Source organism: Coloeus monedula (genome assembly GCF_965178545.1).
Source record: "Coloeus monedula genome assembly, chromosome: 7".
In the NCBI taxonomy this organism is placed as follows: domain Eukaryota; kingdom Metazoa; phylum Chordata; class Aves; order Passeriformes; family Corvidae; genus Coloeus; species Coloeus monedula.
Window position 1 is genome coordinate 29,920,425 of NC_138787.1, and position 15,003 is coordinate 29,935,427.

General features: G+C 43.4%; 1 protein-coding gene across 2 annotated transcripts in view; it reads right to left on the bottom strand.

Moving 5' to 3' along the window:
* Positions 1-2,278: 2,278 nt before the first annotated feature.
* ADCY5 (adenylate cyclase 5) overlaps positions 2,279-15,003 on the bottom strand; it is a 205,313-nt gene continuing 192,588 nt past the window's right edge. For both annotated transcript variants that reach the window (XM_082285293.1, XM_082285294.1), the window contains exons 15-21: positions 14,036-14,211; positions 9,731-9,757; positions 8,775-8,907; positions 7,387-7,650; positions 6,845-7,049; positions 5,981-6,105; positions 2,279-4,767 (exon numbers count right to left, since the gene is read on the bottom strand). In XM_082285293.1, the coding sequence (XP_082141419.1) occupies positions 4,639-4,767; positions 5,981-6,105; positions 6,845-7,049; positions 7,387-7,650; positions 8,775-8,907; positions 9,731-9,757; positions 14,036-14,211 (1,059 nt within the window). In that variant the 3' untranslated portion in view covers positions 2,279-4,638. The remainder of the gene's footprint in view (positions 4,768-5,980; positions 6,106-6,844; positions 7,050-7,386; positions 7,651-8,774; positions 8,908-9,730; positions 9,758-14,035; positions 14,212-15,003) is intronic.

Consider the following 15,003-nt stretch of genomic DNA (forward strand, 5'->3'; position numbering starts at 1 on the left):
GAGTTTGACTGTAATATTAGAACTTGCTGACATTTGGTATGAGATGAGAACCAAGATACAGCAGGCCAGGTTAGTGGTGAAAATTTATTGAAAATTCCCAGGATTTCCTTTTTGCTTATACAAACTCAGCACTCAAAGCAGGGGCTTCCCTGCTGATTTTACAGGTACTTGAGTTGCCAGACTTAGGAAGGTGAATTCAGGGATGTTGATTACGCTCTTGAATAATGGGCTTTACTGCAATGTGAGTTGCAGAAGGCCATTTGTGGTTGCTCGATTTTTTTGTGGGATTTAGTAGAAGCAGAGCCCATTTCATGCTGTATTTATAAAGGAAGACATCCTGAAGGTTGGAATTGGTTCATCCAACATCCACAACAGCAGATTTATCTTTGAATAAGGTGTCACTGTATTTGCTTTCAGGAAGGAATGACCAAAGGCTTGCCTGACTTACACAAGGTATGTATATAATGCTGTTCCCAGTAGATGGCAATAGTTATTTGCATCTGAAATTCAGTGTTAAAAGATCTCTGGGGCCATCTGCTTACAGGGAAGCTCGCTCGAGCTGGTGTCCCATGGAGCTTTTTGTTGGAATGCCAGGGCCATGCTGCCCCAGCCTCCCCTCTGTGTCAGTGCTGGGCTCTCCTGCTGCAGTAACTCCCAGCTGGCACCCCAGCCCCTTTGCCAGCGGGAGTCAAGGGACAGCGCTGGCCCCAGCAGTGCAGCCACCACCTGCACTGCAGGGCAGGGCAGGCAAGGACTGAGAGGTGCTCGGGGACAGAAATTAAAATACATAACTTCTTTTTACAGGAAACTACCTAGCCCCAAATGGCAGGAAAATGTTGCTGCTCCTGCCCCCCATCCTGCCTGAAATTCACTTTTCTCAGTCTTCCTCACCACCTCCACAAAGCCTACTTGCTCCTTCAGTTGAAAGGCCTTGGACATAGGAGGTCAAGAGCGTGGAAATTGAGCTTTTTCAGCTTAAAACAGCTGAGCTGCCCTTTTCCCAGCAGCATCCCAAGCTTGCTCTCTCTGACAACTCCTGAACTTCAGTCTGGAAGTGATGGTGCCCTGAGGAGCAGTTGGGAAGCTTAACGGAATGAAAATATTTGCCTCTGGGCATACTTTTTGGCCAGGTGCTGGTGTCTGTGGATGTTGTGTAACACATAAACAGCCAGGCCGGAGATATTTGCAGTGAAGGACACATATACCAGAAATTCAGTGTGTCCCAAATGTATCATTTTATTAAGTGCAGTCAGATAGTTGATGTAGCCAGATCTGTGTTGGGGATAAGTGGCTAAACACCTCAAAATTCATCAAAATGCTTTCTGCGTGGGAAAAAGATGCATTTGGGGAAAACTATTCAGCCAGTCTGTGTACAGTAATTGGAATGAGAGGGGCACAGCATTGGAGACTCCTGCCTTCCCTCCCCTGGGAAATACCCTTTTCCAGATAGTTAAAAAAATTTGCTTACATCAGGCAATGTCCTAAACTGCCATTTGTATGATTATTTAGGAGAGCATAGAAAGTATTAACTAGTTCTCCACCAACTTTGGTAAAGACTGATACCTTAAATACTTCATGGCTTTCTGTTCTTGCAGCTGTGTTCTCAGTACACTCATAAAATCCCTCCTAACCTATAACAGATTGTAGGGCATTTGGTTTTTAGCTGCCTGTGTAATGTCTTCTCAACTAAAAGAAGTCAGCTGGAAGCTGCAAGGTTTTGTTTCTCAGCTCTGCCTCAGGCTCCTGTTAATTGGTACACTTACATGTAGTGTTTACTTTTACCTGTAAAGATTGAAAACGTTGCATTGGCAGCAGTGCTGCCTCCTTCCAGTGTCCTTGAGAGGACAAGTACTGAGGTACCTGGGAAATTCTTTGGCAAAGGTGATGTGCATTTTAAAATACAAACTTCTTTTTTTTAGTAGGACACACACAAACAAATTTGACCAGTTCAATTATGCCAGTATATTTTGTCAGCTGCCCTGACACTGATTCCAGGGGCAGTGGGTGCACAGGAAGTACCCAGGGGATGTTTGCTGTGTAGCCAAGCCCTTGGGGCTCCATAACTGGGCAGTGCAAAGGACCAGGGCATCCATCAATGGCAGACAAGACCTGGATTTTTCTACTTGCAGATCCAGCATCTCCTACACAACTTACATCTGATCCCACCAGCCAGATGCAGCTAAAATAAAACAGAGACACTTTACCAGTGAAACAGTGTTTAATATAGTTAAATTACTTAAATAGATTTCAATTTCCATGGGAAATCATAACTGTATCCATTTTTGCAAGATCCAGAGTAAAAGAGTGTGTGAATACCCCTTGAAATGATCATGACACACTGTCAACAATCACAGCTAGAGATACTGGGGACTTGAAATTTCATTGACAACACAACTTCATAAGATGAATCAAAAGTTAAGAAGACTGCAGACTTTCGGAAAGCAGAGAGCAAACCTAAAAGCAAGTGTATGGCATGAAGATAATGAAACTCAATGAGGGACAAAGGGGATGGGAGGTGGAGGAGGGGGAGAAAGGCTTAACAGCGTGATGCAACTTAGGTATTTTGCAAACCAGGAAAGATGTAAAGGAGCAAAAGTATAGTACAAGGGCAGACTTGGCAGTTTTACAGAAGTCAATATACTATACTTTTCAGAGATGTTTCCTAGTGGAAGGGAGAAGGAAAGGGGCGATGCCATTTAAGCTCATGTTTAAATGGCTTAATGCTTGGGTCATGCTTAGCAATAGAGCAAATTAATTAAGACAGGTCCATGGATTTTCACTTATTCTCATTGTCGAGTATGAAAAAAAGAAATTGCCACCACCATAGTGCAATCATTATGCTGTGAGTACTACAATAATTCTGCCCTGAGAAGAGTGGAAAACAAGTTTATTAAATGTCAAAAGACTGGAGTAATTTTTAGTGCTAGCCAAATTCAATATCAAAACTTTCCCCTCATAGAATATAAAAAATATAGCTTTTTTAAAATTATTTTCTTTTTTTAATAAAATACCAAGGGATTTTTCTTTAATAGTTAAAAAAGGTACATAAATGGTAACAGTGAACTATTCAGAAACCCCCCCACTAGTGATAAAGATGCCCAACACAGTATCAATGTCACTATTTTAAGGTCGACCAGCTCATATACACACTTGCCATCATAATTTTTTTTGAAGATCACCTAATTCCTGAAAATTGAAAATCTGTGAATCAGTTTAAATAAGTGCTTACTACAGGAAAGTCAACTCGATGCTGCAGCACATAGTTCCTTGTAATCACATGGCAGTTACAATGTCAGACAACTCTCAGCTCAGCAGGATTCTATTAAGACCATCTATGAAAAATTATTTTTTTAAAATAAAAGTTCAAATGAGCTTTTTTTCCTTTTCTCATACGAGCTCCTGTTAAGAGTTAGAAGATTAGGTTAGAGCTCTTTTTGACATGTTTGATACCGTCTCAGTAGCTAAAACTCAAAGGTCCCGTTTCCATTGGGAAGCTGCCACCCTCCGCTGGAATGCTGCATGGAACAACTCTGTGACTACCGCGGGTTTTTCCTCTTCTTTGGGGTTGTAGATTTTTCTGGATTTTCATTTTAAAATGCATGATTCAGCCTGGAAACTCACCTGTTTGTTGTTGGTTGATTGTATAGTGATAATCTGAAAACTGCCAAGTCTGTGTTCAGAGTATTACGCAGAAAAAAATTACACAAAAGTCTACAGGTTATATACACCTCCCCCCACACCTCGGTGTGGACAGCCTGCCTTCTAATTTATATATAATTTACAAAATATAGAATTTGGTATATCTGTTAGATCTCCATGTTTTCAATATTACAAAATAAAAAATACAAAAAAACCCACAACAAATTTCAGGGGAGCTCCCCCCCACAAAGTGTCTCTTGTTTACACCTAGTCTTTCCCATGTAAACTGATAGATACCAAAGAAGAGCACAGACGACTTTTTAATAAATATGGTTGTGGAGCCATCTTCCTTTATCTTGATCTTCCCCTTCATCAGGTGTGCCAGCCCCACTCAGAAGAGCAGTCATTTAGCAATGGAGAAGAAGGGAAAAGAGGGGGTGGAGGCTATAATGTCTTTTCACACTAAAACATTACCAATGCCCTTCTAAAAGGCCTTTTTGTGTGCTGCAACAGTGGGTGTCAGTTTTGAAAGCCCATTCAAAACAGCTAATAAAAGCACAGTGGTACACTTCAAATAGCTGGCAGTATGGGATGGAAACATTATGGGAGTGCAAATCCATTCCAAAATAATGCTTTGTAGTGAATCATACATTCCTTCAACCAAGTAAATGTTGTGTTGCGTCAATAAATATTTAAATAGCTTCTTATGCCATCCTGTGGTAGCAGCCTTTTTAAAAAATGCCAAATTCATGTCTTATCTGTGAACTCTGTAGTGCGCATCTTTGGTCAACTTAGCACTCAGCCAGGAACAACTCCAAGGTGGTTTCTTTCTCTTGCCTTTCACGATGGGTGGCCAAAGAATTTGTTGATACCAGCTCTAGAGTCATGGGGTGAAAATTCAACCGAGCCACATGTTCAGCTTCACTGCCAAAAAATTATTCTCCGATTCACAATCCTGGGTAATGCAAAATCCGTCTTTGTGTGGTGCTGCAGTTGCTGCTAACTAATTGGAGGCCCTTCATTTAGAAAGTAGGTGGTCATTTCTCCTTTCCCTTTGACCTTTATGACCCCTCGATACTCCAGCTGGTAGTTGTTGGCTGCCAAAACCTGGTACATGTCCGTGGTTACCTGCAGAATAAACGAGAGTAAATGGATGCTTGTCATGTCTTCCACACAGTCTTTCCATCTGCTTTTGGAGGAATTGATGGACAAAATTAAAGTAGGATCAACTGTTTTGTTTCTTAAGTCAGTCAACATTTAAACGTCAGTCACTAACTGAAATGTTGGCACAAGTTGCTGAACAAACACAACCATTAGAACCTGAGAAAGTAGAGATGTCACACACATGTCACAACTGGGAAAACTGCTTTTAAGGAGGTCACTGGATAAAGTGTAACAAATTAGTTACATTTTTAAAAACACACCAGTAGTTCAGTCTATTCAGATGCATTCATTGTATCACTGGAGTGGCAGTAGGAAAACAGGTCAAACTTCCTAAAAGAATCCTCAAAAATTGCGTAGAAGTTACATAGTGGATGTACAGCTTAGAAGTCAGGGGTTGTTTTTATGAAGGAGAAGGTAGTGGGCAATGGGAGAGAACTGATCAAATGGAATACTCTAATCAGTATCCAAATGTCTCTGCAGATGCTAGTCAAAAATAATCACTTGTGCTACAGAACAACAGAAGTTTAAAGACCAGATTTCCTGAGATATTTATTTATTGCAATGTATTTTCTCATCCTTTTTCAGGTGTCTTTACAGACCATCTCATAGGGAAGCTTAAAGAGTGATGCATAAATAACAATGCAATTAACTGACAGGCAAGGAAACAGTGTGGCTGCCCCTCTTGGGCTTTACATCAGCTGCTCTATTTTTATAACCCTTCAGTATTTTCCCAAGGAATGACATTCTGTTACTATGGACATTGGCTCAGCAAAAGCAGAACAGTGGAATTGAATCACTGGAAAGGTCACGTCTGAAGGCCAAGGAGATGTGTGATTATCAGACAGGTCCCATTAACCCCTTAAAGAATCCTCTTTCTCTGTTGTGTATCCCCATTCTGCTGATGCCTGGACCCTTGCTGGCCTCACACCATGCATGGCACAGTGAGCAGCAAAGTGAATTACAGAAGTACATATCGGAATCAGGCCCTTGGAAAATGAAACAACCACCACACACAGCTGAGCAGCACATGTGAGCAGGGATCAGACAGGACTGTGCTCAGCACCAGTGAGGCACATGGGGAAGGAAGCTCAGCTCAGCTCAGCTCTTCCACACAGAACTAAAGTGCAAATTTTTAAACAAAGGCTTATTTAGGTAGGTTTTCCAGGGATTGCCTTACCTGAATCCTGTCAGGCACTCCTGTGCTGTCCATTCTGCTGGCTACATTCACTGTGTTGCCCCAGATGTCATACTGGGGTTTGCGGGCTCCTATCACCCCAGCTACGACAGGACCAATATTGAGGCCTGGAAGGAGAGGAGAAATCTGCTCAGATCCATTTGCTTGAGGCAGGTAATTTTTCAGAAAATAAAAACCCACCCTGACGCTCGTTGGTTCTAGCTGTGCTTTACCCTGACATGTAAAGCTATGGCCAAACTGAGGGGAGAGAAAGGTTAGAATAAAACTTGGCTTCTTTGATCCATTATGCCCAAGTGACTGGCAGCTCAGGCTGGATCTGCTCAATCCAGAGCTACTTTCTAGTGCCAGATAATGGGATGAAGTTTGTTTGCCACCTGGCTAACAAGCAAACTGCTCACTTGAAGTCTGTACATACCTGCTGCAATGCTGAGGGCCTGCAAGGCAGCAGCCCAGCACCTTCCAGAACAAACGCCACACTTGACATCCTCACCCTTTTTTTTCTGTCGCTTTTTATTCCCTGACTTGAAAGACAATTCAATGTCCAAGAATGGCAGAGCTGGAAGCACAGGGGCAAAAAAGAGCCCAAGCTCAACCACCATGTAAGACCATGCTGTGATAGGAGCTACTCCTACTGTGGTAGGAGCTCCTAATTCCCTAGGGAGCTTCAGTAATGCTGCTATACCTTAAAAAATGACTGTGATGTTTCATAGAGGCCGAAGTGGTCACCAGGCACCAGACAACCAACATCACTGTACAGCTAATGTAACATCTGTGGTCTTTACTCTCCATAAAATCCCCACTACAGAATGACCACTGCATGGAATGCTGTGAGCACACGGACATTACCTATCTTCATCTGGAAGTTGTTGAATGAATGTTCATTAATGTATTTCATTTGGTCCATTAACCTCATGGCAAAATCTGCGAGAGCTTTGATGTGTGTCTTCCCTTCCTTGTCGTAAGTGGAGTCGTTGAGGCCTGAGGCAGCCATGTAGGTGCTGCCAATGGTCTTGATCTTCTCCAGCTGCCGGAATTGGTCTTCGCTTATTATCTGTGTCACAAGAGCAAAAGAAGCAGGTAAACCTTGACGAACACACAGGTGCTGGTAATGTCTGTGCTACATGTCCTGCCTTGCTGCAAGCATTACAAAGTAGTGGACAGAGCCAGGAAGATAGAGGAAGAAAGGGGATTAGATATTTGGAGGAGTGACAAGGGAATAGAAGGGATTTCAGTGTGAAAAAAAAAATAAAACTGAAGACTCCTAGAGTAAGGAGAAATGAACCATGGCACAAGGATTTGATAAACCACCTTCCTTCACGAGCTCAGCAAAGCCCAGCTAAACTCATGGATTCAGTTCACTCTGTTCACCCAGGTTTTCTGTGACTTACTTCATCAAAATCGGCAATGATCTCATTGAGCAGCCTCAGACACTCCACCCCTTCGTTGTTGGCTTCCAGCTCCACATAAAACTCGGAGAAGTTGCTTATGGAGGCGAACATGACAGCCACACACTCGCAGGACTGGTAGTACAGTTCATCATTGCGCCGCTCCTGAGCCAAGAAATGGGCTGCCACATCCTTCGGCAGGATGTTGTGGAGGAGGCGTCTGTTGTAAGCCTGCAGCTCTTCCATCTCCTCCTTCTCTTCGGTGGCCTAGTTTACGGGGGAGACACAGTGATGCACTTACTCTTTTGGTAGCTGCTCCGGGGAGGGGAAAAAAGCTGAAAATTAACTTGCAGTGAGGGCAGAAATAGAAGGGGGGAAACTGCAAAGGAGAGCAGAATCAGAGAGATGCAGAAACTTGTGTTTTGCAGTGGAAAAATCCATCTCTTCGTGTGCACATATGTATGGCAAGCAGGCAGAGAATAATGCCAGAATCCAGCATTGTATTTCTGAGCCCTGAACTGGGTAACCACTTAGCTCACCCTTTCCATTGTTTTACCATTTTTAAATGAGGATTACAATGTTTATCTGCTTCCAAGGAGCTTTAATTAATTGTTGCTTCCTCAGTGCCTCTAACTCAAACCACAAAGACCTATAATTAGAATGATGTCCTGCCACCCAGAAGGTAGAAAATCTAAATAAAACCTACAGTCCTGAGGCCCCCCAGCCATGAGTGCTGGACAGAGCCCAGGCCTGTCCTGCTTGCTTGGCAATCACATACAGTGCCCTAACATCACTCATGGGCACAAGTAGTGAGAACATCAACAGTGAACCCAGGGACAGGAGCACAGTGTGGCATTATCCACAGTGTGTTGGTTACCCAGTACTGCTGCCTGGGGGCTAATGAAGGCTGGACATTGAGCCAGTTCCCACTGCGTAACAGGAAAGTGAATGAAAATGCAAATGTGAATCTTTCACAACCTTAAACACAAAAACTAAAGCTCACTGAACTCTGGGAAACAATTCAGCAGTGAATATGAGCTTCCTATACTTATAAATTGTGCTATATTACATGTTCCTGCAGCAGTAACAGCTCAGGTGCCCAAATTCATTAATCTCAACCTTCAGAGGTATAACCCTTTACTATGGGGACCATCCAAAGTGCATTTACAAGGAAAAAAGGGGCTGAAGAAATAACCGGGATGAGAAGCACGGAGTATGCAAAGTACCAAAGAAGAGCAGAGCATTATTAACATTCCCAGTTATAAGCCAGATTCAGATTGAATTCAAAGGCACTTTATCACACTCCTCAACTCGACAGTGAATAGCTCGGTCATTTCATATTAACACCAAAGACCACGTGTGATCCTCCCACACAGCCAACACCCACTAACCTGAAGTTTCCAGAGGAAATCAAGCCTTGCAGTGGATTCCACTTGCTGGGCATGCAAGTACAGTGCCAGGACAAAGACAGTAATGATGACAGGGGTCACAATCTTCAGCGCGACTCGTGTCATCACTGGGGAGCTGCAGCCAAGGAGAGAGCAGAACTTCCCTGTTACTGGAAGAACACAGCCTCGCCACACCCCGCACTCCCCACTTTAAGGCTAACCAGCCTCTCAGGAAAAGGTTTTTTTTCTTTCCCCTCAAAGCCTGTGTTGGTAAATGGATAAACAATACCTGCAAAAAGCTGGGGACTCTGGCTCATGGGTGCCAGTTTCTAAAGGAGGAGTTGGAAATTGGAAATGTAATCCAATTTCTTAGAAAGGGTTGTCATCAATATAAAGGCCACTCTTCTGAGAATGGCCACACATGCTCAGGGTGACAACATCGAAATGCTGATAGCCCCTCAGACTGTGTTCACCCTGTCTTCTGCACTGGCTTAGTCAGGCTCCTGAGTCTGGAACTGTTCTAACTCATGGCTTCTCTAATTAGTCACTTCTTAATGGGCTTTGTCATGTAAGTGCTCTGTAAGCTGAAAAGAGCACTAAGGTACATTCACATCTCTTCTGACAAGCAGGCAAATAAAAACTGTTAATTATAAATTACGGAGTTATACAGTATGAAAATATTTTGATAAAACCTTTGAATTGTATTACAAATAAGCCCTGAGGTGTTCTATAAAGCAAGCTGACATAAGTCCCAAAGGAAAGAGGATGCTCTGAGAGTAGCTATACATACAAAAGGGCAACTCAGTCCACTCAGGGCATCTGCAGTGTGTCGTACCAGCTCACAGCAGTGCACAAACAGCAGACACCGCTGGTGAGTCAATGTGCTGATATTGCACCTTGTGAACAGAAAATACCTACCAACAAAAACCTATAAAATATTTCATGCCAAAGTGACTCACCATGAGGATGTATCATTTGCAGCCACGCTGAAAAAAAAAAAGCACAAACACAAGGTCAGTGGAGCGTTTGGCTCCCTGCAGCTCTTTTCCTTCCACACATCATTGCACAGCACCTCTGCAGTGTGGCACCTCTAACACTGTGTGGGGCTACAGCTCTTTTGAAGCAGAAAACCACTAAAAGATGGGAGGGGGAGGAGAAAAACGGGCTTCTGAGCTACACTCAAAACTCCACAGAGTGATAACATGACATAGTTAATGTGGGTAAAATATCTAAGAAGCATTAAGAGTGAGAGAATAATTTGGGATTTTAATGTCAGTGTGGGATGCTTGGCAAATGCTTGTGCATCCATCACTACTTCATTAGGTCAGACTGCAAAATTTGACCTAAGGAAGAAAGCTTTGGGCTAATATCTTGTGAGGGATAGCTCCTTTTATTGTGGCATGGAGATGTGTTTAATTCCTTTAATCCTGCTCCCTTCTTCTGCACATTCCTCACTGACAGCTTGTGCCCAGCTCTGAGTATCACACAAAAGGACACTGAAGAAAATCCTTTAGCACATTCCTATTACTACTGGCAATTCTGCAAAGTACCCACGTGCATCAGAGCTGCTGGGGGAGATGGAGGGTGTGTTTTTTGACACTGAAAGCACAGAATGGAGCTTTCTAGGTAGGTAGCAGCTGTCTGAGCTCCTGATTGATTGATTGCTTAATGCTGCTGGCTTTGTTCTTGAGTGTGGGTGGAGTATTAGGTGGCTGAGAAGCATGCACAAGCATCTATTAAAACACTATTTAAATGGAAGGAAGGGGTTCAGTGTTTAAATTACTGTAGTGTCATTGATTCAATTAGAACTTTGCAGGCTACAAACGTGACATTAGCCTGAGAAGTCACAGCTCTCTAGAGAGCTTCAGGCCACAGTTTCATGGGGTTGGAGGGAACCTTGCTACACAATCAGACATCTAAATGATCAAAATCAAAATAGCCAAGGGAACCTAACTGGGCATAACATCAAAAAATAAAAGCATAGTGACTCTCTAACCTTGTTTGTTCCAAGACATTTTCTGCAGTTCTGAGCATGGAATTTCTTCTGACAGATTTTGCAACCCACTGTTGTCTTGCACACAATCTATTGCATGGCTCTTGGCCAACGCCAGCACTGAACATGTGAGCTTGGACATAGACACGGTTTGGAAAGCCTGGGGACTCCCACATTAAAGGCTGGATCTAGCTGGAGACACTTCCCACATGCAGCATGATTCCCCTGCTTCCCTGAATCACCACCTGGCCAAGGATGACTGACTGCCCCCCTTACCACTCTCTCTTATGATGGGAGCATGGCAGACCTGACCCTTAGTACTGAGGCTGCAGCTCACTGTGGGTGTTACTCTTGCTCTAAAATCTTCATCAGGACCTATGAAGTGCAGCAAACCCAGTATTTACAATAACTCTCTGGATAAGTGAGGATGCCCAGTGCAAGCAGTACGGGTGTTACATTGGTAGGTTGTTCCCCCATGGAACAGACATTTCCAGTAGCAGATGGTTCTTTAATTACTGGAAGGGAACACAGAGAGAAGCTTGCTAAATACACTCCTGCTCAAGTGAAGTGCACATTTTTAGCAGGGAAGGCAGTTCATTTTGGAGACAGCTCCCATAGGACTGGAGCATTTCACTTTTCCCAGCCTTGGTGGTAAGGACAGACAGCTGGAACAGAAATGATGGGTTTGATGAACAAATCACGGGGCAAAGCTCTTTGGGCTTCCCTGTGCAAGAACTCAATTTAGAAGATCACATTGGCCCATCACATCTTTAAACCAATGCATTAGTTTTATCTTCTGCACAGGAAAAAGGTTACACATGATAGCCCTGTGCATCCAGTTACACCCCATGTGTCACACACTGGTGTGGCTGCATGCAGTCAAGTCTAGCAACTCCCAAAGTGCTGTAATCAGCCTTTCAGCTGCTTGCATGCTGGGTTGGTTTGTACACAGAAGTGTGAAGTGACATCTGCATCACTTCTAATTAGTCAGAGTACCATAATGGCTCAGAGCAGACACTAATTATGTAGCTACAATGGGCACCCAATTAAAGTAGTATGAGGTCATGGTGGCTTTTCTTTTTTTTAGTATCAGCTGGACAATAAGGTCCATCTCTGAACTCTGTGCTACATGCTGAGCTCCCTTTTCCCACAACACACAAATGGCCTTCCAGACACTGAGACAATAAATAGCCATCCACAGAGCTCTTTGGACAAAACAAATTGTCCTGGATTCCACTGGAATAGAGTTAAATTTCTCCCTAGCTGGTGTAGTGCTGTGTTTTGGATTAAGTATGAGAATGCTGCTGATAGTGTTTATACTAAGTCAAGGACTTTTCAGCTCCTTGACAACCCCAGTGAGCAGGCTGGAGGGACACAAGATGTTGGGAGGGGACACAGCCAGGACAGCTGCCCCCAAGTGGCCAAAGGAATATTCCATACCATATGGCATCATGCTCAGTATGGGAGCAGGTGGGAAATCTGGCCTGGGGCTGCTGCTCAGGAACTGGCTGGGCATCGGTTGGCAACTGGTGAGCATTTCTATTGTGCATGACTTGTTTTGTCTATTCTAATTAAATTATTATTATTATTACTATTACTATTATTATTTTCTCTCTTTTCTGTCCCATTAAACTGTCTTTATCTCGACCCATGAGTTTTCTCACTTTTCCCCTTCCAACTCTCTCTCCCATCCCAGCACAGGGCAGTGACCAAGTGGTTGTGTGGGGCTGAGCTTGCACACAAATCCCATTTAGTGAGAGATAATACAGCATCAGAGAAAGCTATTTCTGAGAAAACATGCTAACCTTCTCCACTTTATTACTGACATTCTGATTGTGAAGTGATGTAAATTATACTTCCAAGTGCTGTAATTTCGCTTAGTGCTTGACTTACAAGAATGAAATTATGTTTGAGATATAAAATGCTTTTATTTCACTAATTGTGTTAGAAAATGCTAAATAGCTTCTGCTGATGGAACACCTAATATCTGAAAAAAAAGGAAGAAAACCTCATTCTCCCTATACCTCCCAACAGAAAACTCCATGGGGTTTCCTACCTGATTTCACTCAGCTGAGTTAAGAAAATATTCTAAGTGATTACTGCCAATGGCAGCGAAAGCTACACTTCCATTAACTGGCAATGCCAGCAAAATCTGTATATCCTTTAATTATTACTGGGCACACAGGAATGCTGAAATCCTGGAATATTCATGTGAAGGAGAGGAGTAACCAGGTGCATCAGGCTTGAAGGGTTGATGGTTAATGATGACTTGAAGGGCTGCTGGTTAATGACCATACAGAAATTTGAGCAACTACAGAAGCTATTTCATAACACACAAGGTAGCACTGGGAAGGGCCATGGAAATCTCAACCACCCTCCTGTCCAAGGCAAGAGCAACCACAGCTATCAGCCTTGACAAACAGTTCATCTAAATTGGCATAATTTGATTCACTCACATTTAAGTACAATTGTTGCCTACAAGGGGAAATCATCAAAACAAGCAGTTAACACAACAACTCAGTTCCCAGCCAGAAACAAAATTTGTGGAGGAGGACAGGCTTGTGGATGTGCCAAACTTGCCTCCCTGGTGTGGCCTCCAGGAGATGGGGAACCACCACAGTAGTGGAAGGAGGCTGCCACCGGGATTAATATGCAACCTGATGACAAACCAGCTTTTGTAAGTAAAAGGGCAACTGTCCACTCCCACTGAGCCCAGACCCTTCTGCTGGGAATTGTGTTGAGCCCAGGTGTTACACTGGCTTTTCAAACAAGGACATGTGTCCAGCAACTGGCAGGAGATCACTGGCCAAAGATCAAGCATCACCATTCCACCACCCCAAGCTGGGTTTGATATATCATGGTGGTTCCTTATCCCATCCCTGAGTGAGCTCAAGTTTGCTGGAGGTTTTTTTTTTTCTCATTTGAGAAATGACATTTCTATATTGGGAGTGTAATACCAGAATTAAGAATGACTAACTACAGCTCCTCATTTCTGGAAAAAAGGAAATACAGATCCACTCTGATTCCAGTTATATTCTGTTATTAATAGATAGTTCATTAGTCAAGTCCCACATTAAAAAGCTCTTAAAGGGAACTGTATTCTCCTGCTCTTCAGAGGCAGAGAGCAGCACTGGAAAAGCTTTATCTTCCAGCCATGACTTCTCTGGTATCCTGCACTTCCCTTGCTTGCACTGCCATGCACCTAAATGCCACACTGAAATCACTGTGGGAAAGAAATCAGGTGAAGGTTTCAGAAGTGAAAGGCACTTACTAGGTGTTAGCTGTAACCAGGAGATCTGCATTGTCAAAAAGGTTGACCCCTGGCACTTCCACAATGAGAACATATATAAATTCAATGATTAACATAAGGATCAATTTTCCAATACAGCTGATCTGAAGGAACACAGAGCAGGCCAGGAGACTCAATAAGACACTGTAGGTGAAGTACTGTATAAAGACAAAAATGGGAAAAAAAACAGAAGAGAGATGAGTGTCAGCTGGATAAATCAAAATTCAAAACAAAGGAAACTAAACAGAAGAATAGAAAGGGATTGGTAGTTATGTAGTTGAGCTGATCAAACCTGGGGCTGCCTGTGGGATTCTCCCACATTACAGAAGCTAAAACTGAATGGATAAAGAGGAAATTCAGTGGCATTTTTCTTCAGGCTTTATGTGCTTTACACTCAAGAGGTGCGGGGCTCACAGCTGGACACCCAAGGTTGTGACACAGCTTGTCCCTGGACGCAGTTACTAAATCAGCTGAAAGAACCACCCAGTTATGCTGGATTAAGTTGTGCTTTAAGGTCAAATTCTGGACTCAAATTTCCATATCTGTACAACACATAGGACCAAGGATATTGGCAGTTCATACTCCTGGACAGATGCCCACTTGAGGCCAACGGGAAAGCCCTGATCCTGCTGACGTGACACACTGGCTCCATCTGCAAGGTCTGTACCTTGTACAAACATCCCTATGTCCACCCCATGCCCACCCCATGATAATTTGTCCTGCCAGCAGCTGCAGACGTGCATGTGTGGCTGTGGAGCACCTCTGCCATGCCCAGGTGGTAAGGCAGCAGCTCCTGCCAGGCCAAGAGCTGAGTGTCCAGTATGCCAGTGCTTCCTAGTGTGACTGCAGACTGCAGGTGCCATTTATGGCTCCTGGGAAAGATAGCAGGGATGCAAAATGAAGAGAGGCATGTTATCCAGCTCACCACCTTCCTGCTATCAAATCTGTGA